At 37.1% G+C, this 25,735-nt stretch overlaps 1 protein-coding gene across 1 annotated transcript; it reads left to right on the forward strand.

Moving 5' to 3' along the window:
* The first annotated feature begins 1,423 nt into the window (after positions 1-1,423).
* LZTFL1 (leucine zipper transcription factor like 1) lies at positions 1,424-25,100 on the forward strand. The gene is made up of 10 exons (XM_052000978.1): positions 1,424-2,845; positions 9,348-9,472; positions 12,305-12,499; positions 13,485-13,545; positions 15,755-15,829; positions 17,276-17,341; positions 17,430-17,507; positions 18,304-18,480; positions 20,791-20,894; positions 22,704-25,100. Exons 1-10 carry the CDS (start codon positions 2,843-2,845, stop codon positions 22,720-22,722), a joined length of 903 nt encoding a protein of 300 aa, XP_051856938.1. The 5' UTR covers positions 1,424-2,842; the 3' UTR covers positions 22,723-25,100.
* The last annotated feature ends 635 nt before the right edge of the window (positions 25,101-25,735 follow it).

The raw sequence follows: 25,735 nt of genomic DNA on the forward strand, positions 1-25,735 counted from the left end.
ACATATTTAACCTATATCAGATTATTTGCTATCTTAGAGAGAAAGAAAGGAGAGAGGGAGAAAGGAAGACAAATTTGGAACATGAGATTTTACAAAAATAAATTCAACATTTATTCAACAATTACCTTTGCATGTGTTTGGGAAAAAATAAAAATACTATTAAAATTATAGAAAAATTATAGTACAACTCTAAGATAAATCCATTTTTTTCATTGAAGAGAAAATTCAAATCAAAATTTAAAAAGCATAAATCTGCTTCAAAGCATTATAAGCAGTGTTCAAAACTTTGTGAGTACAACACGCAAAAAAGGTCAGACTTGACTAAGTTCAGGCTGGTGTAATCCACATCTGTCATTAACATATAGTCATGATACCGATGAGGTGTATATGAGCTACATGCTATCTGAAGCTGATTTAAATTGTGTAAAATCAAAGCTAAACAATCTTTGCATGAACTTAAAAGCACATCGAAATATCTGTTATAACACTGGGAAACGAATGTGAACTATCTGCATTTTTGTTTTTCTTCCCGGATTATTTATACCTTCTGAATCCAATTCTCCCTACGCAACAAGAGAACTGTTCGGTTCTGCAAACATATATTGTATCTAGGATATACTGCAACATATCCAACATATAAAGGACTGCTTGCCATCTAGGGGAGGGGGTGGAGGGAGGGAGGGGAAAAAAAATCGGAACAGAAATGAGTGTCAATATAATGTAATTATTAAATAAAAAATTTAAAAAAAAAAAAAAAAGAAATATCTGTTATAAGACTGAAACATACTTTTTTAAGCTTTATTTTTCTTGAGAGTTTTTTTGGGGAGGGGAAGAGCTATGTTTTCTTTCACAATATGAAATGTTTTGCATAACTTCACATGTTGCCTTCTCAATGGGAGGGAGAGTATGGAGGGAGGAAGAGAATCTGAAATTCAAAGTTGTCAAAACAAATGTAAACTATTAAAGAACAAAAAAATATACCTTATATTTCTTAATGTCCATTTTGGCAAATATCTAAGTAAAATTTTAAAAAATTATCATTTTTCTTCACAATATCATAAAGACGAAATGTATTTCATTACAAAAATTTCCATCTGAAACTCGAATATTTAGTCAATAATTTTGACTGCAAATAATGCAAAATCCTTAAATTCATAATCTGATGAAAACGATAAGATGAACTATATTTATGAAAAAGAGGGCTATGAATAATAAATTTAACACTATTCAGGTGCCACCTAGTGGCCAAACTCATTTTTGAAAAACTGAATCCTCAAATAACACACCAACCACAACGTATTATGAGTTATAAATATGAAGATAACAAAAGACTACAATCAAAATATTGCCGTTATTTTATTACTTTTAATATTTTATATTACTATTATTATAAATTCTATTTCAAATAAAATGCAAGTTAAGAAAATCATTAATATATGTTTATGTTTATGAAAAGGGGGAAAGAATATTTTCTTATAAAAAAGAGGTTAACAATGAAAACTTTGGAAGTCATCATTTTACATCATGCTCGGTTATTTCAAAGATCTGTAATTTCATTAGCATGGGAACTCTCTCCAGTGAAGCTTATTGTAATCTTCCATCTGTTATTAAATGTTAAATACAGTTTCTGTATTTAAAAAAAATAATAATCATAGTTTTGTAGTCAAGCTGCTGAAGAGAATCTCCAAGTTTAGTTAGTCTAGTCTTTGGACAACCTATACTCAATTCACATCATACCACTGCCTAAATAATTGGAATAGTGATATAAATTAAAATAATAATAATAAAATAGGGGGAAAGAAATGTCTATTTGGAGAGAGAATTCTTAATCGGAGAAAAATTGCCGGAAATAGAAGTGTTTTGATTACAATACATACACAAAGGTTTTATTTTTTAAAATAGTCTTTAAAATAAAAAGAAACAAAATTTCCAAAGAATATTTGTTTCATTTATGTTCATGTATCATTATTTATACCGCTAGTTATAAAGTTGTGTGGCTTTAAACTTCAATATGTACACGATATAAAAATGAAAATTTTCGTTTTAAAGTCGTAGTTTCTTTTTCACCTTCGATAGCAAAGCCATTCACCGTCGATTTCAGACTAATTTTCTAACCTGAAGATTTTTTTAGCTGCTACTTAATAAAGAAATAACCATTTACGCAAAACAAGACTCGGGATGTGCCTGAGTCCATCCTTTGCCGCACCTTACTCCCTGGACTGGAGGAACCAATCAGCACACACGTTGTTAATCGCCTGCCGTGGGCCAGACATTGCGCTAAGCTTTAGAGTCACGGAGCCAAAAATTAAAGTGTCTGCCCTCGGGGAGCTTACGTTCTAAAGGAGGAAACAACGGAGACACGGAAACACTCCGGTGGAATACGGCAGATGGGCCCGGGTGGTTGGGCGAAGTACGTGGCATCTGCTCCAGCCCGTGGTACGGCTGGAGAATAAAGGGAGTCTGTCCACCGGCCCGCGGGGAGAGCAGGGCTAAATGCTCCTGTGCGCATGCGTGTGGCATTCTCGCCTGTCAATCACCATTAGCAACGAGTCTCCCGGAGTGAAAGTTCTGAACGCGCGCGCGCGCCACTGGGAGAAAAATCGCTCCTGAGCCCGGTTCGGCGATCAGGGCGGAGGGAGACGTCAGACCGTGCCAGATCATTTCCGCTCATGTGAGGGCTCGGGACCAATGAGGCGCAGGGACGGCGGGGTCGCGAGCCTCCGTTCTCCATGGCAACAGGCGGCTTCTAAACAGCTTCCCTTCTCTGGCCTCCGTCGGCCCCCGGAGTTGTCGCTGTCGTCTTCGGTCTTTTCCCCTCAGAGCTGATCGACTCTCGCTCGCCATGGTGAGTGCCAGCCTGCCCGAGCCCGTGGGGGCGGCGGGGGCTGCGCCCCGAGGGGCCGGGGGCAACATCCCAGCCTGGGCCTGGAGAGGCCGCCTCGTCTGACGTCCTTGGCTCCCGGATCTGAGGAGATCGGGGCCTGCAGTACTCATCGAGGCCGCCCCTTTATTTTACAAAGAGGGAAACTGAGGCACGGGAAGGGAGGAAGTGGCCGAGCCCAGGCAGTCCATCACCTACGTCTCCACTCTCGTGCCAGGGTCTCTTTCCTGCTTCGAAATGCATCCCTTCCCCCATGCTTGAGCTAGGAGGAGGGTTTAGGAGCCGCCAGAATGCCCCTTTCCCCACTCTGCCCCCCCCCGTTTGTCCCCTTTCCCCACCAAAAGCGCCCATAAACCTGCAGCGTTAGCAAGCTGAAGAAGGGAAAGTTTGGGGTGCAAGTTTAGAGCGGTCGTTCAAAGCCGGGTCAGTGCTGCTATAGTGTACCAAGCACTCTTCTGGGGTCCAGGAGCACAAAGAGCGGACCCAAGCAGCCCCTACCCTCAGCCAACGTATATTCTTTATTATTATTATTATTTCAAACTCAAATGCAAAATAGAAAAAAAAATTGGCCCGTGCACAGCAGAACATAACGGAGGATTCAGAATATCATTAAATTATAAAAATTATTAAATTTCCAAAATCTTAAATTCCCATTTCAGAAAAATGTCTGTGATAGTACACGTGATGTTCAGATGAAAGGGAGATGACCTGTGTGTAAGCAGGTCCATACAAGATACAGAGAAAGAGTAGGTGCAAAGTCCCCAAGCAGAAGCTACTGGTTTCTGTGGGTCCAGAAAAGCCTGATGTAGAAGAAGCATCTGGAAGTCAGTACAGCATAAGAAGGCTGAAAAGGTAGAAGGGGAGCGAGAGGCTGAAGGGGTTAAAATCCCACGTGGTGGGGAAGTTATATTTGGTCGTAGAGATCATAAGAAACCTCTGGAGTTAATTGAGTGCATATAGGTTCATTGAGCGCATGTAGGACCTGAATTTTAGGAAAACACTTCAGCAACTGTGTGTGGGATGGATTGGAATGAGAAGAGACTCCAAGGAAAGTGACAAATCAGGGAGTCATGATTAGGAGGCTCTTGGAGTAGTCCAGGTAAGGAGGAATGAGAACCTGAAGTGAGGCTGCGGTTGTGTGCAGAAAGAGAAAGGGAGCTGTCCAAGAGATGCTGGGGAAAGAAAAAAATGAATGTGTGTAAGAGTATTGGTCAAGATTCCTAGGGGAAAGGGAGGAATATGACCAAGAAGAGGAAGGCACAAAAATCCAGAGGGTGGAAACTGTCTACAATGCCAAATGTTGAAGAAAGGTCAAGGACAAGGATTGAGAAGAGCCATTCAGGTTTAGCAATTAAAAAATCAGTAGTAACTTGAAAGAGAGTTTCGGTTTATTAATGAGACTGGACGCTGGGTTGCAAAAGGTTGAGAAGTGCCACAGGCTTAGGAAAAAAACGCTGTCTATGCCCTTACTTCCACTCTCCTCTTCTTTAACCTCTTGCTAATCCTTCTCAGTCTCTGGCTCCTTCACCATTTGTGTCCCACTCTTTATGTGTGTGCAAATCCCAGGGACTTGTTCTGTTTTGTCTCGATGATGTTATCAGTTCTCTTGGCTTACAAATATTATCTTTGAAGATGACTCCCAAATCTGTTATATGCAATATTCAGCCCTTGTCTCTATCCTGAGCTTCAGTCCCTCATAACTAACTACTTAATAGAAATTTTCGGGGGCAGCTAGTTGGCGCAGTGGATAGAGTACCATCCTTGAAATAAGGAGAACCTGAGTTGGAATCTAGCCTCAGACACTTAACATTTCCCAGCTGTGTAACCCCAGGCAAGTCACTTAACCCCAATTGCCTCAGCCAAAGAAAGAAAAAAAATTTCCAGCTGATTATATTGCATTTTTAACTCAACATATCCGAAGCAGAACTCAGTCTCTTTCCCTTGAAAGCAGGATCTATTAATTTATTTTTGTTTGTTTTTGGTCATAGACTTCTTTGAAAGTCTTTAGAAGCCTTTGGAGCCCTGTTCAGAATGTTTTTAGAACTTTTAAACTAGATGTACAGAGTAGAACAAAAAAGGTAACAACATAAAACTATTATGTATAACTTGTGTTGGTTTTTTTTCCCAAAGCTGTTCTGCTTGTCTGTGATTCAGTCTGGCCTTCCTTCTGTTCTCTTCTTTTCTTTAAAAAAAAAGATTTGATGATCCTTTTTGCTTTTTTATTTTTCTTCCTTCCTTCTCCTCTTCCTCTTTTTCCTCTTCCCCTCCCCCCCTCCTCATTTGGGGATATAGCAGAATAAACTAGTGCTGATAAAGAATTCACAGTTCAATGACTTTTAGAGCATAATTCCAAAATGACTCTTGACTTGAAGTTCAGTCTCTTACCCTCCATGTCCAGTCCAATCTACCTCTTACATTAGTATCCCCTTCTTTGTAATCTGTACTAATGATAGTCCTTATTGCTTTCATCTGGCTTATAGCAAATTATATCTTAAAGATGAAAACAGAACCGTTTATGCCATCAAAGGACTTCTATTATATAGGGGTAGGATAGAAAACATTACATAGAAAAATATTTATTCTATTCTCTAAAGCCAAACTTTATTACCAAACTGCATAGAACATTGTGAATTTCTGCTGTCACAGCTTTAAGGGCTTTACAAAGTCACCAGTGTAGCAGAGTGAGATGCCTTGTCACTGGAGGATATGTCCAAAGTGGAAGACTCAGGCTCATGAAGCTATAGAAATGAATGAAATGTGTTTATTAAGCTAGGGTATGCTGTGCCAAGCAGGGTGCTCATCTTGGAGATAGGAATTAAAATCAAGAAAGCCACTTTCTGATCAGGGAAGTGTCATCTGGTCCAGGAAATACAGACATAGGGGGCAGAGCCCAAGGACAGAGGATTATCCTCCCCTTTCCTGAAGTTATGCTAATATTAATTTAACTTTTGTGTTCAGAAAAAGCAAAGTGAGGAGCACGTGCAGGGTACTGGCAAACATTTGAGGAGTTGGTGGGAGATGCAGCAGGAATGTTGGGTAGGAAATAGCATGCTCACTCAACCAGTTAAAAACAGTTCCTAGGGCTAGGGCTCTCTTATTGATATTAAAATGTTCCAAATTCAGGACCACTTCACTAATGCCTAATTTTTAAAATTAAGATTTGTCTTTATTAAAGTAATATACTTTCAGTCTGTTAACAAGTATCTGTATATCTACTAGATGCCAGACATTGTGCCAGACACTGGTGATACAAAATTGAGACATGTTTACAAATCATTGTATACAAAACAAAGATATCGATTTTGATGGGATCTAGAGGATATTATTGACTGAAGGGCTCAGTAAAGACTTCTGAAAGGAAGTTTTCTTTGGGTTAAGTGAATCCTGAAGGGAATTGGAGGTTCCAAGAAATGGAGATCAGGAAGGAAAGTATTTCAGACATTGGAGGACAAACTTTACAAAGACATGGAGAATAATAGGAGATGTATATGGGAACAGCCAGCGGACAACTTAGATTGTGTTTAGTACAAAAGGATGTGACATGGAAAGATAGGGAGAGGCACATTGTGAAATAATTTAAATGCCAAATAGAAATGTATTTGGGAGATGCCTTTAGCAAAAAGCAATAAGTGATATGAAGTTTCTCAAGCAGATATTTAAACTTGTGCTTTAGAAGCATCAGTTTTGTTGGTAAATAGAGAATGAATCGTAGAGGTGAGAGACAATAGGGAGAAAAATAACTGAGCCATTTCATTATGCCTATTAAGAAGTGATGAGGTAGGAGTAGAATTTATTTATTAAAAAAATTCAGGGATAGTAATCATGATTTCAAACAAAGTTAAAATCGATTTAATCAAAAGTGAAAAATAAAGAAATTGTGTTAGCAATGTGTTAGCATTCATTATATCTTTAGACCATTTAAAATATCTTGACAGTATAAAACACCTGGAGGTATATCTGCCAAAACAGACACAGGAACTATTTAAACATAAACATTTAACACTTTTTTATAAAAACAAGTTCAAGTCTAAATAATCGAAGTACTATTTATTGTTCATGGGTAGGTAAAGCCAATCTAATTTTTAAAATAACAATTTTACATAATTATTCAATATCATTCCAGTTAAATTACTAAAATAGTATTTTGCTGAGTTAGAAAAAAATGATAAAAGTTCATTTGGAATTGCAAAAGATCAGGAACTTTAAAGAGACCAAGAAAAAGTAAAGGAAGTAGTTTTGGCAGTGTCAGAGCTTAAATTATAAGGGAGAGCATTGTTGGAAGTGTACAAAGGAATAATTTTGATTATTTTAAGTTAAAATTTTCTTGTTTAAATAAAACCTATGTAGCCAAGAATAAAAGAAATGCAGAAAATCGGGGGGAGGGACTTTTATAGATAATCTCTCAGATAGGATGTGATTGAGTTGTAATACTACTGTGGTGTAGGGATGAATTAGAAAAACATGAAAAGATTTGGTCACATGAAGGAAAATACTATGCATCCTTAGAGAAACATGACAGGGGAAAGAACATAGGATAGTCAATATATGTGTATGACTATATGTGTATGTATGTGTATATATAAATTTATACATACATATATATGTATGTATAAGTATACACACACACACATGCTTCATTGTAGCTGCCTTTAGAGTAGTGGAAGAGGAAGGAAGAAAAATTTAAAAGTGCACAGAAAATCAACAAGGAAGCAAAGAAAAAACTGTTCAGCTCTGAAAACAATACGGAGTATTTATTATATATGTTTTCTTGAAATAGAAATTTATTATTTTATATTGAATCTTCTCCTATGGTCTTCTGTGTACATGACTTTTTTTTTTCTTTTCTCATTTTTATTTGTTTAAAATTAAAAAAATTAGTTTTAAAAAAAGAAGTGATAAGAACCTGAATGAGTATGATTATGATATGAATGAATACAGAAGGAGATAGAAATGAAAGACTGCAGTGTCCCATGTCTTGTAGCCATGTAACACCTGAAAAATATTGATATTAAAAAGATGAGCCTTTGTTTCAGGGAGGAATTCAGCATCATTTTTTAAATATATATTTTGTAAATACTGAGTTATTCTTGTATATTTAGCATAAAATCTGTGAGGTCTACTTTTTAAAAAATGTATTTCTGTTTATCTTACATTTTATTTAGGTTTTTCTCTGTCTACATTTGTGTACTGTCTACCGTTAATTTTTTCTGTGGTTTAAAAAAAATAATTATTTGCCATATGAAAGACATTGCACTATACCTTCTCTCTCTTCTTTTTGGGCATACATTGTAGGACTTGGTTGTTCTTTGAAAGTTTGAAAAAAAATAACCATATGGAACGCTTCAGGACTGAGTTTGGGGTTTGGGGTGGTAAAGATAGCTTGTCTTATTTTTTTCCCCATCCACTGAAGTAGTTGTTTTCAATTTCTTGTTGCATTTGTTTTTATTATTTTATATCTTTGAAAATAATTGTCCATTTAATTTCTCTAACTTACTAGCATATAGCTGGACAATATATTCCCCACTAATCCTTTAAGTATTTGAGAAACTCTGCTTTTTAATTTTTGTTCTTAAATCTTGTGTTTCTCCTTTTTGGATTGTTTACTAGTGGCTTACTGATTGGTCTTTTAAAAAAGCTCTTGAATTTATATTATTTCATTTTCTATTTGTTTATGCTTTTATTTTTTTCCCTCCTTTTAACTACTTTGCTTTGAATTGTACTTCATTCCTTTTATAGTGTTTTTAAGTTCCAATTTAATTCATGTAGTCCTGATTTTTCCTTTTATAAATCCAGGCTTGAAATGCTGAAATTTGCCTCAGAACTTTGATAGCATCACATTGTCTATGGTTTATAGTATTACTTTTATTACATTTTTGGTAATAGTTTTGGTAAATGCAGGTAAAAACATGTTAAACATTTATTAATTCAGTGTGTCACCATTGTGCTCTTGTTTTTGATGTTTTATAGTTTCAATTTTTTTTTCTATTGACATTATTGTCAACTCTTCTTTTTGAAGTAAGTAGTTGTATGATCTATTTTAGAGCATCCTTTTCATCTTAATCTATAAAAATAGCTAATCTTATAGAATACTTTAACAAACTGCTTTCCATGTATCATCTCATGAGATTCTTACAACAACCCTATGAAGTTGATACTATAAGTATTATTATCTACTTCATAGATGAGGAAATTGAGAGACAGAAAAGTTGAATGCCTTAGCCATGATTACCTAGCTTGTAAACAGAGGAGATGAAATTCCAACCCACATTTCTTTGAATTTGAAGTATACAACTCTTTCAAGTATACCATACTATTTTTTAAAATATTTTTACATTAAGTGAGTTTTCCATAAAGTAGTTCTACAATGGAAATCTATAAATCAGCTCTATTATCAGAATCCTATACTTAATAGACTTTATAATCAATTTCAGAAGTAATAAATAAGTGTTGCTTTTCTCTTTTTCAGGCGGAATTGGGTCTAAATGATCACCATCAAAATGAAATAATCAATTACATGCGCTTTGCTCGTTCAAAAAGAGGTTTGAGACTCAAGACTGTAGATTCCTGCTTCCAGGATATCAAGGAGAGCAGGTACCAAAAGGCAATAGAAAAATAATTTTAAATCCAAGAAGAGCCTGGAAATTTTGTATTGGCGAAGGGGAGGCTATTGCTCCTAGCATCATGTTGGAGTGTTTCCAGGAATATCATTAGTGATGACCTGCATTATTTATAGCAAGGTGCTAGAAAATAATAGCTGAGTTGATTTATTAATGAGATATAGGAAATTACAAAACCAAAATTACCAAATCAAACATTTATGTAACAAAAAATAAAAATTGTTATTGTAGCTGGGCAAATTCACGGAAGGTCTTAAAGCTCATGACAAATTAATATTTGATCTGGAAGGTTAATGGAAGCCAGTGAAGTACATAGGGATAAGGAATAAAGTGAATAGAAAATACTATTAGCATCCATTTATCCAGAGGTCAGATTTCTGAAAATCTCAGCACTCAGAGGGTTCAGGTGCATGTGCATAGCAATCAACAGCTGTCACAAAGCCCAAGGCATTTTGGTGCATAAAAGAATTTCTTTATCAGAAGCTTGTTGGTTCTCCTTTTTTAAAAATATATTAGTGCTTTTTGGTTTCTTAAACCAGTTATTTCCCAATAACTGTGGGAATAGTTACCTCACAATACCCTCCTTTATAAAAACAAAACTATCAGATTAAGTCTTGTTTCAGTTTCGACAACTTAATCTGTCATGTCTTTGATCATACATGATATTAAAACAAGAAAGTAAGTGGTAGGTATAAGATAAGGGGAGACTGCTGGAGGCCAGCAACATGACTTCCTGCAGTGGGACATTTGTTGTGAGTCATGTCTAACTCTTCGTGACCTTATTTGAGGTTTCCTTGGAAAAAATACTAGAGTGGTTTGCCTTTTTTTCCCCTCCAGCCCATTTTATAGAAGAAAAGCTGAGGCAGACAGGGTGAAATAATTTTCTCAGGGTCCCACAGATAGTCAGCAATGGGAAAACTAAAAAGCCAGCCCAATATTAGCAACATGCAGCAGTCTGTTGTCTTGAACAGATTAGAGTAGCCCTGAGCAGTACAATAATCACTGAATAAATCAGTTAGCCACTTCTCTTAAGTCTACTGTGGGGCAAGAAGGAGCACCCGAGCCTGTAGGAGAAAACACTGCAAGACAGGGCAGTACCTTCTCTTCCACTCTTCCCTAAGTTTGTCCTTGTGTGCGCCAGACCAGCATAGTATGATAACTGATGTTCTTTCTGATGACCTGATGTACTTAAACAAGCTTTAAAAATGGTCAATGTGCTCTCTTTCATTTGACAAAAGTTTTCTGTCAAGAGCAGTTAAAATTAAATTGGTGAGGTCTTTCATGGGATGTCTCATTTAGGAAATTCGTGCAAAGGAAATATCTGGTTTCCACTGGATAAGTAAATCATTAAGATATGGGTGGTGGATACATTTGGTGGATAACCTAAATGATGACAACATGACAATGCCCTGACACAACTTGGTTTTTCCTGAATAACCTTTTTGAAAATCAGTTCAGTGACAAAGTAATAAGGGTTCATAAATCCTGAAAAAGCATGAGCATAATTGCTCTACAACAGCTAATTTGATGAATGAGAGGAGTAAGGGAATCCTTTCTCTTTGTCCCTTTAACTAGTGAGAAGATAGCCTTAGGGAAGAGGAAGGGCAACGTTTTAGGGATTTTTTTTCCTTCTGGTTTGTATTTTCTGAAGTGTAGGAAAGAGGGTGCTCATGGGTTTTCTAAAGGATCTTACCCAAGTTGAGTGTGAGAACTGATTTTTGTCTCCCTGAGACGTCCTTTTTTGTTTGAAAAGGGAGAGGGAAAGTTGTGGTTTTAATTGGCTATATTTTGTTACTAGAGTTCAAAATGTATTCCTTTTTTTCCTTTGGATCTTTAAGCTATTGAAAGGAAAATTAAAGTTATTTTAAACATATGTACATAGCAAAACTGAAGTAGATTTATACTCTATTTAGGAAGAGAAAACGGCAAAAAACAAAAACAAGAAACAGCCAAAAAACCCAACTGCTGAACCACTCAGGTTGAAAGTTAAAATATATAAAAATAAGATTCAATTGAGAGAATATTGAATTTTTTTCAACTGAAAAGCTAAACTGAAGAAAGAAAAGTGTTTAAAATATTTCTAAGTTTGCAGAGATTTTTTTTTTTTTGAGACAATTGGAGTTAAGTGACTTGCCCAGGGTCACATAGGTAGGAAGTATTGTGTCTGAGGCCAGATTTGAATTCAGGTTCTCCTTATTTCATGAGGCTGGTGCTTTATCCACTACACCCAACCAGCTACCCGGAGATACATTATTAAATATGTACATGTATTAAAGAATTACTTAAATCATTGATGGGCTAAACTAATCATTCTTCAACATTCTTTTATATTTTATTAATAGAAAGAGCACAGTCCTGGAGCCAAAAAGGCTGAATTCAAGGCCCCACTAAGACCCTATAGGCCATGGACAGATAGAGCCTACAGGCCATGGACAGATTGAGAGCTGGAACTGAGTCTGTCTTCCCAGCACTTAGCATAGTGCCTGATAGAGGAGTAGATTAATAAATGCTGGTTAACTGCATTAATGATACTTGCACTATCCTCCTTTCATTTCTTTGGGAGGAAATCTTAAAAGTATTGCTGAACTATAAGTTGTTTTTTTAGAAAATTGTTTATAAGATATTTCAAACTAATACTCTAGTCTTTTTTGATGAAAACATTTATTAAGCACTTATCCATGCTTGTATTATGCTAAATGACATGAGGTGAAGACATTATTTTCAGTTCAATTTTCTTGATCATTTTGGTGATTTTATTTAAAAATAGTTTTTTCTTGTTTTCTTTTCTTTTCTTTTTTGAATTTAGGCTAGTAGATGAGACCTTCACCATGGATGAAGTAACTGAAGTTCTGAATGAATTACAGGCTGTGGTTCATAGTGAGGTAGAGTCCGAGCTCATCAATACTTCTTGTACCAATGTGTTACTACTTCGGCAGCTGTTTTCACAGGCGGAGAAGTGGTATCTTAAGCTACAGACAGACATCTCAGAGCTGGAAAACCGGTAAAATAATTTATACTTGTGGTTGTCAGCATAGCAAGCAGTAGCATTTCCTTAAGAAAGATGACATTATCATTTTGCTGATCTGATTTTCTGTGTATGTGTGTGGAAACTGGGCAAGGGGGAAAATATTTGCATAGGTACTAAATAGATTAATCTCTTAAATTGTGAGAAACAAACATTATCTGTGTTTTTTACAAAAATCATCTAAAAGATAATAGTCATTAAATTTTTGAAAACTTTTTCTAAAGACAATTACTATGTAAAAGATGACATCTGTTTCAGCAGTTCTATTTTCCACTGAGTAGCATTAATTATCAACATATCCTAAAAAATAAAGTGATAGATAAGTTTTTATCAAATACAGGTACATTAGTGCAGTTACTTGGAATTGTCAATCTTCTTCATCTCTTTCAATGATACTAGCGACCTTATTGGAATCTCTGGTAAAATAAATGCTTTGACTGAATTTAATCATTGTATAGTGTGACATATAAGTAATTACCTCCAGTCTACCCAGTGCTGAGAGAGATAGTACAGGGACTAAGACAAAAAAATTTAGAAGAAACTGTCTGGGGTGAAGGGGCTGAAGAGACTGGGGTAAGAGGAGGGAGAAGAAAGAGAGAATATCTGCCTCAACTCTTAGAACTTAACTACAGAGGATGTCGTCTGGGTGCAAATAATCTTAATTTTCCATGGATTCCCAGCCATCGTTAAGATTTCTTTAGACAACCAAGTGGCCCAGTAAAAAGAGCACTGTTCTGAAAGAGCCAAGTTAAAATTAGGAGTGAGGTTACGTCCCTGCACTGTCATGAAGCTGTCTATGTTGGCACTCTCAGCCAGTCTATATTGGTTTTGTGTGAAGAAACTTTGAGAAAATTGTCTTTTATACTCTTGTGAATTAAAGGATTTGTATGTTTCTTAAATGTTTGGACATTATAACAATTATTTTCTTGTAAATATAAGCATTTTTGTTTGTTTCTTCAAGAGAATTATTAGAACAAGTTGCAGAATTTGAAAAAGCAGAGTTTACTACTTCAAATAAAAAGGTAAAGTTGGATTATTCAGAACTTCAGTATTATTACTCTGTCCTCACTTTTTCCCATCCCTCAATCCTTGCTTTTCTTCCTTCCCTGTTTCTACCCCTAACCCTTAGGTCATCTGTCTTCAAGTGTAATGATTATATACTTGATATTTTTGATGTTATTATTTGGTTATAGTTTGATATTATATTTATATTAATAGAACTCTAATATGGAGTCACTCAGGCTAAGTGGTCCTAATTTTTTTTATTTTTCCATCTAGACTTATTCAATTTAGCCCTCTGAGAATCTGTTAAATGTTTTTTTCCTCAAGCCTCTTTCAATGTGCTATGATTTTAAAGTAACATTTGGAAGATCAGCTGGGAGGCTTTTTTGAATTAGCATTAGGACATCCTTGGTAAGCACTAGAAAATGTCAATTAACTGGAAAATCAGACAAAACAAAATACTTGTCCTCCTGTCATATAATTGAAATATTATGTACACTGAACGAAATTATATTGTAAAAAACAGAATAAGTAATTTCTCAAAGCTCTCAGTCATTGAATTGTTTAGCTTAATAATATTGTTCATCACTAGAGGTGGCTCTAGAGACCATAGACCCTGAGTGACATGAACAGTCCTCTGGGGGCTGCGGAGGAAATGACTTGGCTTAGGCGTTCTCTGGGGTGCAATCCAGCCCTTTTTCCACTGAGCAAGCTGTCTCTTCAAAGGGACATCTCTCCAAGCAAATGTCTGGGTGTGGCGTTAAACATACACACCCACTTATGTATATGTGTATTTTGTATCTCGACATATTAAAGCTATAACAAAACTGAAAATTATGGTTATATTCTTTTTTTATGAAAATGCTTTGTAAGCAAAACTATAAAAATAAAAGGGTATTAGAGATTTGGATAATTAATTCCCCCCCTCTGAAAAGGAGAAAAGTACTGTGAAAAATAAAGCCCTTCCCTATTATCTTACTCAAAAATAAGGGGTAACACATTAATAATATGTTATAGACATGGCTACAATCTAGAAAGACAAAGCTGGCTAGAAACAGCTGCCATCCCTCTGGAATGGGGAAGACAGGGCATCAAGCTCAAGTAGAAAAAGGGCCACTTAAACATACTTGAGGATCCTGGAAGACCTCAAACTGACTTTGGAAAACCTCAAGTTCCTATTATCTGTTTTATTTTTATGTTGTTTAATATTTCCATATTACATTTTAATCTGGTTTGACCTTATTCAGGAGTAGTGTGAGCCTCGTGTTTGACACCTCTGATGTGAATAGCTGCAGATACAGGAAAAGTTCAGAGGAGATGGAGGCTAACCTGCAGGGGGGGGTAGCTGTGAGACTTGGAAAAGGCCTGTGAGGGAGGGGAAAAGGAGAGAGAGAAGATTTCCAGGCTGGGATGGGGGGTGAGCCCATTCAGAGGCACAGATTCAGAATAGCAAGTGAGCTGCTCCAGGCTTGGAGCCCTGGGCCCTTCCTTCAGACACAAGGGTGGGAGCCCGGCAAGTCGCTGAACCCCAAGTCTCCACACTGATTATCTCCCAGGCTCATGCTTGTGGGACCAGGGAGTGACCCAGGCAATGGTTGGCGTGCCTTTAGCCTCTGTACCTCCTGGGCTGCTGCTTCCTTTTCTTTCCTCCCTGCCTTTTCCTCTAACAAGTGTCCCTCGAACATTTCAGTGACCCGCCTGCCACTGTTCATCTTTGGTCCCGTCACTTCTTTAGGATTTGAGAGATATCACTGAGGTGGACATTCTCTTCATCAAAGCGCATTGGTTACATACACTCCCTACTTTAGGAGAATTTCTGTGTCAGCTGCCCCTCCCAGACTTTTCCAGGATGGCCTTCAGATGACAGACCTCTGGTCTGCCCCAGGCAGCTGGGTGGGCTGAGATTTTGAATGTCAGGCTTGTCCATAAGACCTCAGCACAGATCCTGACCTGGGTCCTTCCCAGCCGTGTGACCTTGAGCAAATCACCTTCTCTATTTCAGTCTCAGTTTCTTCATCTGTAAAATGGGGATGAGAATGAAATTGACATCAGAGTTGTGAGAGTGAAATGAGACAGTATATATAAAGCTCTTTGTAAACTTCAAATCATTATAAACATGTTAGCTAGTATTATGACTTATTATTATATATTATTATGAAGGATCACAGTTTTAGAGATTGTGATAATTTTATTCTATTCTGTCTTCATTTTTTTAAATTAAATTTTTAGACTAATTCAGAAAACATGAAGCCATCAAGACTTGTTCCACTTAATGAAGGGGGAACATCAGAGCTGCTAAACAAGGTAAGTTTACCATCATTTTATAGTGGGTTTTAAATCAACTAATTGTAGTATTGCTGCCCTGGTCACTCCTTGACAGTTAGACATATATTGAGTTCAATGGACATTTTGGATATTTGTGATCCTAATGTGCCAGATAGTATCCCAGTGGCTCAGAAGAGGAAATATACCTAAAAGGACTGGGGATGATCGAAGTATTGTAGGAAATCTGTTTTCAGTAAAATGACTTTATCATCGGAATTGGAGACATTATTCATAAAAATCTGAATATTGTATCTTTTCGCTATGATAACACGAGGTTATTCTTTTTTAGTTCTTTATGGTATTTCACTTTTTTATTAAGTCGATATTTAAATCATCAGTCAATATGTATTGTATATTTCCAGTATTCTACATAAATTTAATAATCAGCTCCAAAGGTATTAACAGTGTAGCTGGGGAGGTAGAACCAATGAGTACGGGCTGATTAGGAGACAAGCAAGTGCTGATCATTTTGACAAGCAAGTGCTGACCATTTGGTTTCTGACAACACGTGCGGGAAATGTTTAGAGAAGGCAGCAGTTCGTGGGGTTTTAGAGTACAGAGGAGGGAAGATTAGAGCTAGGCATTTTTTACAGGATAAATAATATTTGGATAGCCCAAGGAGGGCCGTCTAGGCAGAAGAAACAGCATGAACAGAGGCATGGGGGTGGAATGTTTTGGAGTACACCGAGTATGCTTACTTGACTGAATTTATTCCAGAGACTAGTGGAAAATAAATTTCGATTAGTAAAATAAGACCATATTATAGAGGACCATGAAGACCATGTAGAGAATTCATGGTGGTCTGGCTAGGAAGATCTTTACCTGCTTTAAAAAAAAAAAAAAGCTAAAGGTTTCTTTAAACATTCAGTTTATTTTGTTTCTTTTTCATCCAAGTCATACTAGAAGCTTTGCTTGTGATACTAAGAGAATCCCTTTTGAATGTAAATGTGACTATGAAAGGCAGGAAATAAGTTCCAGAGAAAACAATTATTTTATTCATTTAATATCTGAATTCCACAAAAGTGCCCATTTGTTCTCAACAGTAACATCTAGATTTATGTAATATGGAACCATGGTCAGGAGAATGTCATGGTATCAGCAGTTTAAAGATACCTTAATCCAGCATTGGCAAAGGTCATGAATGAGACCATGGAGATGAGTAAAACAGCAAGGAAGTATCTGCAACCCAGGGGTGAAATGAGGAAAGCCTGCAGTTGGGGATGCATGCTGGGGAGAAGGGAATTTCTAGCCTGGTCCTGGAGAATGGTATTGTGACTAATAGAACCGGATATATAGGTTTGGATTTTTGTGTTTTTTTAGCTATGAAAACATTTTATAAACTGACCTTTTTAAATTTAGAAAATAATTTCAAGTATTTAAAAAATATTAAATTTTAAAATTATCACTTTGTCTTTACTTACAAAGGAAATTATAAGACTTCAGGAAGAAAATGAAAAATTAAAATCAAGAGTAAAGACTATAGAATTGCAGGTAACTAAGATTTCTTAACAAAATTACTTTTAAAATAAGTTAATTGCAGATTGCATGACTTTACACTTCTGTTTCTACTCTATTATAGGCTACAAATGCACTGGATGAAAAATCAAAACTAGAGCGAGCGCTGAGAGATTTACAAATTGTCCAGGGAGATACGAAGGTAGATATTACTCTAAATGCTCTTTCCCCACATTATTCAGACCCATTTGTCTTGGATGTCTGTTCTTGAACAACCATGGTTCACTTTGCATACCCCAAGTTGATCCTTGTAGAGAGCTTGCCCCTTCTGGCTTCCAACCCCTCTGTCCCTCAAGCTCTCATTTCTCCAGGCTCCTCCACACATCAGGGAGGTGGGTATAATTTCAGCCAGCTCAAAGGATCCAGATCCTGCCTTTGACTATTCATATCTGGGCAGCTTTTGTAAGGATATTCATCTCCCTAGACACTAAGGTCCTTCCCATTTCAAGCCTATGATCACATTCTCCTAATAGCCCAAGTACTTCAGTAGATGTAGTATTTTCCATCATTGGTTTCCATCATTGTGACCTATCCTGTTCTCTGCCATGATACTTTTACAGAGAATATATCCAGTGGCCTAGATTTCTTCTTTTGGATCCAAGGGTTCTTAACTTGAGGTCCACAGACCTCTAGGTGTCTTTTGATAAAAGTTGAAGGGTCCATGAAGTTGGATAGGAAAATGACATCTTGACTTTCTCATTTAATTGAAATTTAGCATTTCTTCCCATTATGATCAGCAAACCACAGTATCATTAGATTTCATGAGATGACTACCAGAGGGAATAACTATACAAGAATGGTTAAGAAGGCCTGTTCTGTACATGTGGGGGTGCCAGGACAAAGAATATCATTTTGGTTTGCTGTTGTTTGGTATTCTAAGATACAATCATGCTTCAGATTTCTACATAAAATTTATTATAGTTTCTTTCTTTTTAAAGGCAATAATCAGATCAAAGGATATTAGTGACTTGGAAAATACAGTTGAAGCACTAAAGAATGAGTTTCAGAAGACAATAAATGATACTTCTGAAAATCAGAAGACTTTGGAGGAAAATTTAGTGTCAACAAAGCATGACCTACTTAAGGTTCAAGAACAACTGAGTGTGGCTGAAAAGGTCAGAGTGTGTAGTTTTTGTCTTTTAAGTTTTCATTTTATATCTTGTATCAAATTTAGAGAAATATAGCTAAGACGAGTAGTGGGATCATTTGATATCTTAGCTCATGTTCTAAAGGTCAGAGGAATATGAATTGAACACTTTTCATGCTAAAGTGTTAACTAATGGTCCTTTTTCTCTGAGATAAAACAAGTCAGTGAAATTATCCTCCCATGTCTACATTAATTTTATTATTCAGTATTTTTATTTTCCTTTCTAACTTAATGTGTTTTGTGCCTTATAATTAAGCAGAAGGCTAAATAATGGGATTTGACTTAAATGTCAGCACATTTCTATATCTTTGGCATAATTTTTAACTTATAGAAATCTAGGCACCTTGAAGTGTGTAGAGCAAGATGGAAGGGTAAAGGTAGGGATTCTCCTGAGTTTTCCCAAATTCCTCTTCAGACAACTTAAAATAATACTTCAAAATGAGCTCTATGCAGCAGAACCAACAAAATAATGGGGTGAAACAATTTTTTAGCTCAAGACAACTTAGAGGTCAGGAAAAGTCAGTTTCTCTAGCATGAGAGTGAAACACAATTCAGAGCAAACTGAATTCCCCAGGGGATAGTTGAATCATTGGCGGCTTCTTTAGCTGTCAGCCCATGAATGGTAAGGAGATTGCTGAGAACCTGTTGCTGAGACTGCGAGCAGCGCTCTGTTGCATTGCCCATATTTGATTTTGAATCACAATACCAGGGTAAAAAAGAGCACTAGCAGAAACAGAGCCCCTGATCACAGTTCCAGGGCAGAAAAGAATGCTTATGGCCATCATAGACCAGAGCACAGACTAGGAAGAGCAAGGAGCACACCTCTCCTTAGATGATAATCACTTGGAAAAACTGAAAACTTACAGGCCCCCAGAACTAGTTCTGAGGGCAGTAGTACAAAAAACCTAAAGCTTAGAACAATGGCCTCCTCCACTCTAAGAGCAGAACTCAACTTTACCACAAAGTTATAAGTCAAAAATTGGCTGAAAAAATGAGCAAATCTTAACAAAAGAGTCTGATCATAGAAAGTTACTATGGTGACAGAAGATCAAAACACAGACTCAGAAGAAGATAAAGTTAAAACTGCTGCATGCAAAGCCTCAAAGGAAAAAGTGAATTGTTCTCAAGGCCAAAAATAATTCTGGGAAGAGCTCAAAAAGAAATTTTAAAATTAAATAATAGAGGTATAGGAAAAATTAGGAAAAGAAATTAGAGTGAAGTGTGAAAAAAATCAGCTTGGTAAAGGAAGCACAAAAATGTGTGCTTTCTAGAACTCCTACGCATTGGTGCCAAAATATACTGTCCGGACTAGCTCTCTGGAGGATGTCAGGACTTTTTCTGACTCTGGTTGATTTCTCAATAAAGAGTAGAAAAGGAGAAAAATAACAATTCCTAATTATAGGAGAGGTAATCAGTTTATAATTCGTATTAAAAATGAACACCTTTGGTTTTGGAGGGGTCGGTATGTATGTCTGTGTGTGTATGTCTCTCTGTGTGTTTTCAGAGGTAGCATGCTGATGCAGCCCAAGAACTGCCCTGAGTACCTGTACACCTTCATTCTCTCTCTTTTTTTTTTAAATGCCCAAATGATAGTGATTTATTTATTTATTTATTTTTGGACAACTTTTTATTGACAGAACCCATACCAGGGTAATTTTTTTTTATCCCTTGCACTCACTTCTGTTCCGATTTTTCCCCTCTCTCCCTCTACCTCCTCCCCTAGATGACAAGCAGTCCTTTACATGTTAAATAGGTTACAGTATATCCTAGATACAATATATGTGTGCAGAACTGAACAGTTCTCTTGTTGCACAAGGAGAATTGGATTCAGAAGATATAAATAACCGGGAAGAAAAACAAAAATCAGGCCCACTTCTCACTGCCATTGGCTGGGCCACTCCCTGGACCTTTCAGGACTGGGAGCAGTTCTTCAGGACTCTGAGAAAACACCAGGGTGGTTTTCCTCCTGTCCCTAAAAGCGCTTTCCTCCTGAGACAGTTTTCTGCAACAGTGACTATCCTAAGTCTAGTCCCCATCTGTATTTCTTCAGTGTTTAAAATTTTCCACATCTAAGGAAAGAGCATGTATGAGTCATTTGCTAGCAGTGTAATCAGAGAAATATTGCTAGTTTGTCAGTGTGTAATTAGGAAACAAAATGACTTCTTTAACTTTGAATACTCTAGTCTTACTATCTCTACACTTGATGTTTGAGTTTGAAATGAGAGAAGATAATTAAATCAGTCATAATCAGTCATAGCTGGTGTTCTCCAATAAGCAGGAGCTGGAGAAGAAGTTCCAGCAGACAGCAGCGTACCGCAGCCTGAAGGAGATTCTCACCAAGAAGAATGAGCAAATTAAAGACCTGAGGAAAAGACTCTCAAAGTAAGGGGTTCTCTGGGCTGGGTGGATTTTCCTTTTCATTATTAATGGTCAGTAATTCTACATTCCCACAGCATGTGCGGGTCCCTTCCAGGAACATCCTGTCAGATACATAGGGTGAGTATGGCCCTTTAGGTGAAAAAACCAAAGCAACAAGTGACATAATTTGGTCACAAGTCATGTAGCTTGGGACAGAGTCAGGATTAGAACACAAGTCCCGTGATTCCAAGTCTGTATTGTTTCCACTATTTCACGTTGCTTCTGATAGTGTGTCTACAGACAGATAGCTGCCTATGGAAGGGATTTATGGTGGTGCTTTAGACAAGCTGACTTCTATTGAGAAAAACAGGTGAACCTTGGCCAGAATTAACCCTGTGAGCTGTGTGGTGTTGAAAGCATTGTGTGTTTGTTTGTGTACCTTCTGTGGTTCTTGGTGTAGAAACACATCTTTTCTTTAAGAAGATAATTGTTAGCCACCTGCCATTGTGCTTGGTAGCCTGGCCTTTCCATTCACAAACTCAAGTGCATAGAAAGTTCAACCTGCATTGGCAGAGGCTTTGGCCACATCCCCATGTTTTAAGTACTAGACTGACTGAATGCATTGCAGTAGTTTGGAGGCCTAGACGATTTCACAGAAGAGCAAGCTGCCCGGGATGTACTTTGAGGAGCTTCTGAGTCTTCTTAGTGGGGAGGGGATGGGCAAGGCCACCATGGATACCGCTAGGAAGGCCCCAGAGCCTACATTGTAGGCAGGAAGAGGAGCAGAGGCCCATTCCAGTTGGGCCAAACCTTCGGAATGTTTACCCCCTCGAACTTCTGGTTTGGGCCATGTCCGCCAAAGCTCCCCTGAGATGTTACCGGAAGTGGCATGGAGGCCCCCTACTGAATCATGGGGTGAGAGAGTTTCCAGAAAAAGGTAGTGGGAGACATATCCAGACCAAAGGTAGCCTTTTGCAGGTGAGTTTTATGGATCTCAGAAAGGCCTCCCCAGACAGCTACTTTTCAGACTCCCACATGATTCTAGAAGCCTTAGGCTTATAAAGGATTTAAGGGCATCTGGTCCAATTTCCCACTCAGGGCAGGATTCTCACTGTCAGCAAATGGTCATCCTTACAAAGTAGTTAATATTAATAACTACCATGTGACAGTCATAGAATAATGGAAGGTTTGCAAAAACATTCATGCATTGGTACAGTGCAGAGGGTGTTGGACTTTGGATGAGGAAGGTCTGAATTCCAATCCTCAGTTTCTTCATCTTGGTTGTGGGAGTGATAGGGGCACAGATCTCTTGGGGTGGCTGGATCAGCTGAGGTTACTGATCAATGGCGGCTTTTATTTGTGTGTAAATGCTCTTATTATTCTGATTATTCCCATTTTACAAATGAGGAAACTAAAAGACAGCTTGTTGCAAGACTGTCTGGGATGGAATCTGAATCCCAGGCCTCCTGACCCCAGGTCTAGCTCTCTGTCCACTTTTCTTTCTCAGGCAGCTTGGATACTTATTCCTGTGCTCTGTAACTTTTGTTCCCCCAGAATAGACACAAATGTATAAATGTTTTTTTAAAGAACAAAAGTTCTTTAATCATCAGAATCAAAAATGATAGATTGACCGTTTACAAAATTAGCTAGGGAGTAAGTTGTTTCACTGTCCCCATTCTACAGATCAGATAACTGAAGCTCCCTCCAGTATTTTACCATTAAAAATCATTTTGGCCAGTACAGTTTGGGTGAAAATATATTTTGGTTATTTGTAATTCCAAAATCCGAATGACTGCAGTCAGCACTATAATCTGAATTTTTATTTCATCTCAGATATGAAACTGAAGATTGAGGAATATGAAAACTCTGTGATCTGTCTGGAAACTGCCAGAAAGTGACAGTGTAGATGTGGAGATCTTCAAATGTGGACTTGAAAGGGCCTGGACCCACTTTCCTCTTTTTCTAATGTTAAAATGAGTTGGACCACCTTTGGTTTGTTTTAGGCAATATTGGGGGTGGGGTATTGTTAATTTTTGCTTTTCAAGTAAAAGGTTTTCTGTTTTCATTTGTTTTATTGGAAAGAAAACAGCAGTGATTCTTATCACTATCACATCCAAAGTTTCTCTTAGGTATTTAGGTAATAAAAGTCTCTTCTGTACATAGAATTTCCTTTGAAAATAGTGAGAGTTCTTTCTCAGTATAGAAAAGGTTTTGTTCTGGGAAAGGGACAAAGAATCTTGCTCTTTTGTCATAAGTGTTAAAAATTATATCTTTTGTATAACTATTAAGGAAGCTGATAACATACATATATGCATTCCCCAAGGGAAAAAGAAGTACAAGGAGTTATTTCCAAATAACTGAATTTATTTTTATTAAAAGTTGAATTTAAAGCATTTTTATGGACTTTTTGTAGCAGGAGACTATCTGTCATTGGAAGTCTAAATCTAAACCAGCCATCTTTCGTCTCCATGAATTACATGTTTCACACTCCAGGTAGTGTCTATGATGTCCCGGTAGGATCCTTAGTGGGATTGTGAGAGATCTTACCAAGAGCCTTTTCAGTCATTTTTTCCAAAAAAGAGACAAGTCAGCTCTGCAAGGAATTGGAGCTCTGTCAGAGTGTTGATAATTATTAGAAAAATAAACATAAGACATCATTTTTAGTTTTTGGTGCTTAGAATTTTCTCTTGAACTACATGCTAAGAATATTTTTTTCAAAACTATATTAGCCCCCAAAAAACAAACTGTATTGCATAAGCTGTCAAAGAAAGCCTAAGAACTAATTTTTTTTTACTCCACATTACATAGGATGCACACCGTGTCATAAACTGGGAAATATACTCCCAACTCTTCTTCCTCTTGCTGGATGACTTTGCATTGATCATCGGACAGTGTGTGCACATATTATATCATCTCGAAAAATAATTTCTGATCATTTGTACAATAGAATAAGGCCCAGGGAACATTTTTATTTTCTTAACAGAAATCTAGCGTTGAACCTACTCCTATGAATATACTTGGTTATTCAGCAAGTTAATTGGTCACGTTTAGCTCACAAATTAGCTCTTCAGGAAACCGAATGTTTCACTCATGCCTAAAACACACTGCCTGAAGAGAGGTAATTCATTGCCTCAAAATGATCATTTTCTCCTAGAAAGAAACGTGTTTTCACATATTAGTCTCAAAATGTATTCTAATTTGTTTTGAAAAATATAAAAATATTTTTATAAAAAATTCTATTCTTGACTTTTTTTTGAAATCAAGAATAAAATTAGCTGAATTTTCCCAAGAAGAGTACAAAGTAACTGCTAAGGGATCTGCAAAGAGGAAGAAAAATAGACTTTTCAATGTGCTTTTATCTTGGATTTTGGCCTCTTATATTATGACTCTATGATGCAGCCTTCCCAATGTCCTTTTGAACTCTCTTGTTGAATACTAAACACACGTCTTTATAATATTGTCTGAAGACCTATTAACAATTTACATTAAAGCCTAGATGCTAACCTGGGAACAAAAACTTGATCTTTCCAAAGCTGGGACTAAATTCTTTTACTAAGATGGTTTGAGGCCGATGGCAAGAGAAGCCATGTGTGTGGATACGTTTATCCCTGTAGAACTGTTTAGCCCTACTTTGATTTTTTGCTAGCTTCTCAGTAATAATTCTGCAGAGCATCATAATGATACATAATGTCGCATCCATCGGCCAACAAAACGCCTTATTTCTGTACTCTTCCAATCTCGCCACACCCACCACAAGGTAAACTAGTCTGCTTGTTATTTGGCATAGATCAGAACACCACTACTGCTTTGTAGTCTGAGCTGGAATTCTGTATTTAACAATCTCTAGCAAAATAAAATGTAAAATTCTCGTTTTCCTTGTAAATTTTAGCTTTGATGGAGGTTTCATTTAACAAAGAAGTTTTCTTTTTCTTTTTTAGGTCTCTGTGTTTTCCACTTTTAAGAATGTTAGATCAACCTTTTGAGTGACATTCCACTCAATAATAATGCTTATTTTATTCCTAGCTTCCTAATCTCACAGCATCTACTCTAAAAGGACAAGTTTTCTGCTCAGTTGTAATGACTCAGACCTCTATAGACAGAATCAAAAAGTAAAGGAGTCCTCGTGTAAATTTCTTCTGTTCACTATATATTTATCTTTATTGTTTCATATCATGTACAACATCTTTAATCTGTGTGTATTAAATAAATATTACATCTCTTAAAGTAAAAGAGTTGCTCCTTTATACCCCCTAAAGCTGATGATGCTCCCCCTAAGCTGTTAGAGGGGGTACTAGAGAGGGCTTGGCACTGGATTGGGCACCAGAGGTTCAGATCCCCGGGCTTTCCCATTCACTCTGCTTGGAGATTGGGCAGGCCCTAACTTCTCCGGACCAGGTTCCTCATGTGTTAAATGAGTGGGTTAGATGAACCTCAGGTAGGTGATCCTGTGCCCCTGACAAAGTCTTGTGTCAATGATCGCTGCTTTTGATACAATGGATTGGATTGCAAGAACTTGATTGTGATAGATTACTGTAGTCCATTAGCTAATACTCACAGGACTTTGGGGTGAGGTGGATGCATTAATGGTCACAGAATCTAGTCAGTCGAACATTTTAGGCACTTTGTTGCCTAGCATTGTGCTAAGGATACAAAGGGGATACAAAGAAAGGTAAAAAAAAATAGTCATCCCCTCAAGGAGCTTGCAGTCTAATGGGGAAGTTGACATGACGACTATGTACAAACAAGCTAAAAACAAAATAGTATAACGGCAGGTTTTCGAAGAAGGATCAGGGAAGGCTTCCTGTGGGAGGGGGGATTGTAGGTGAGATTTAAATGTAGCCAGGGAGCTTTGAGAAGGAAGAGCA

Source organism: Antechinus flavipes, chromosome 5, assembly GCF_016432865.1.
Source record: "Antechinus flavipes isolate AdamAnt ecotype Samford, QLD, Australia chromosome 5, AdamAnt_v2, whole genome shotgun sequence".
In the NCBI taxonomy this organism is placed as follows: Eukaryota; Metazoa; Chordata; class Mammalia; order Dasyuromorphia; family Dasyuridae; genus Antechinus; species Antechinus flavipes.

Coding starts and splice junctions, on each gene's coding strand:
- LZTFL1 (XM_052000978.1), top strand. Junction 15,830..17,275: donor CATCAGAGCTGCTAAACAAG/GTAAGTTTACCA, acceptor TTACTTACAAAG/GAAATTATAAGACTTCAGGA. Junction 18,481..20,790: donor AACTGAGTGTGGCTGAAAAG/GTCAGAGTGTGT, acceptor TCCAATAAGCAG/GAGCTGGAGAAGAAGTTCCA.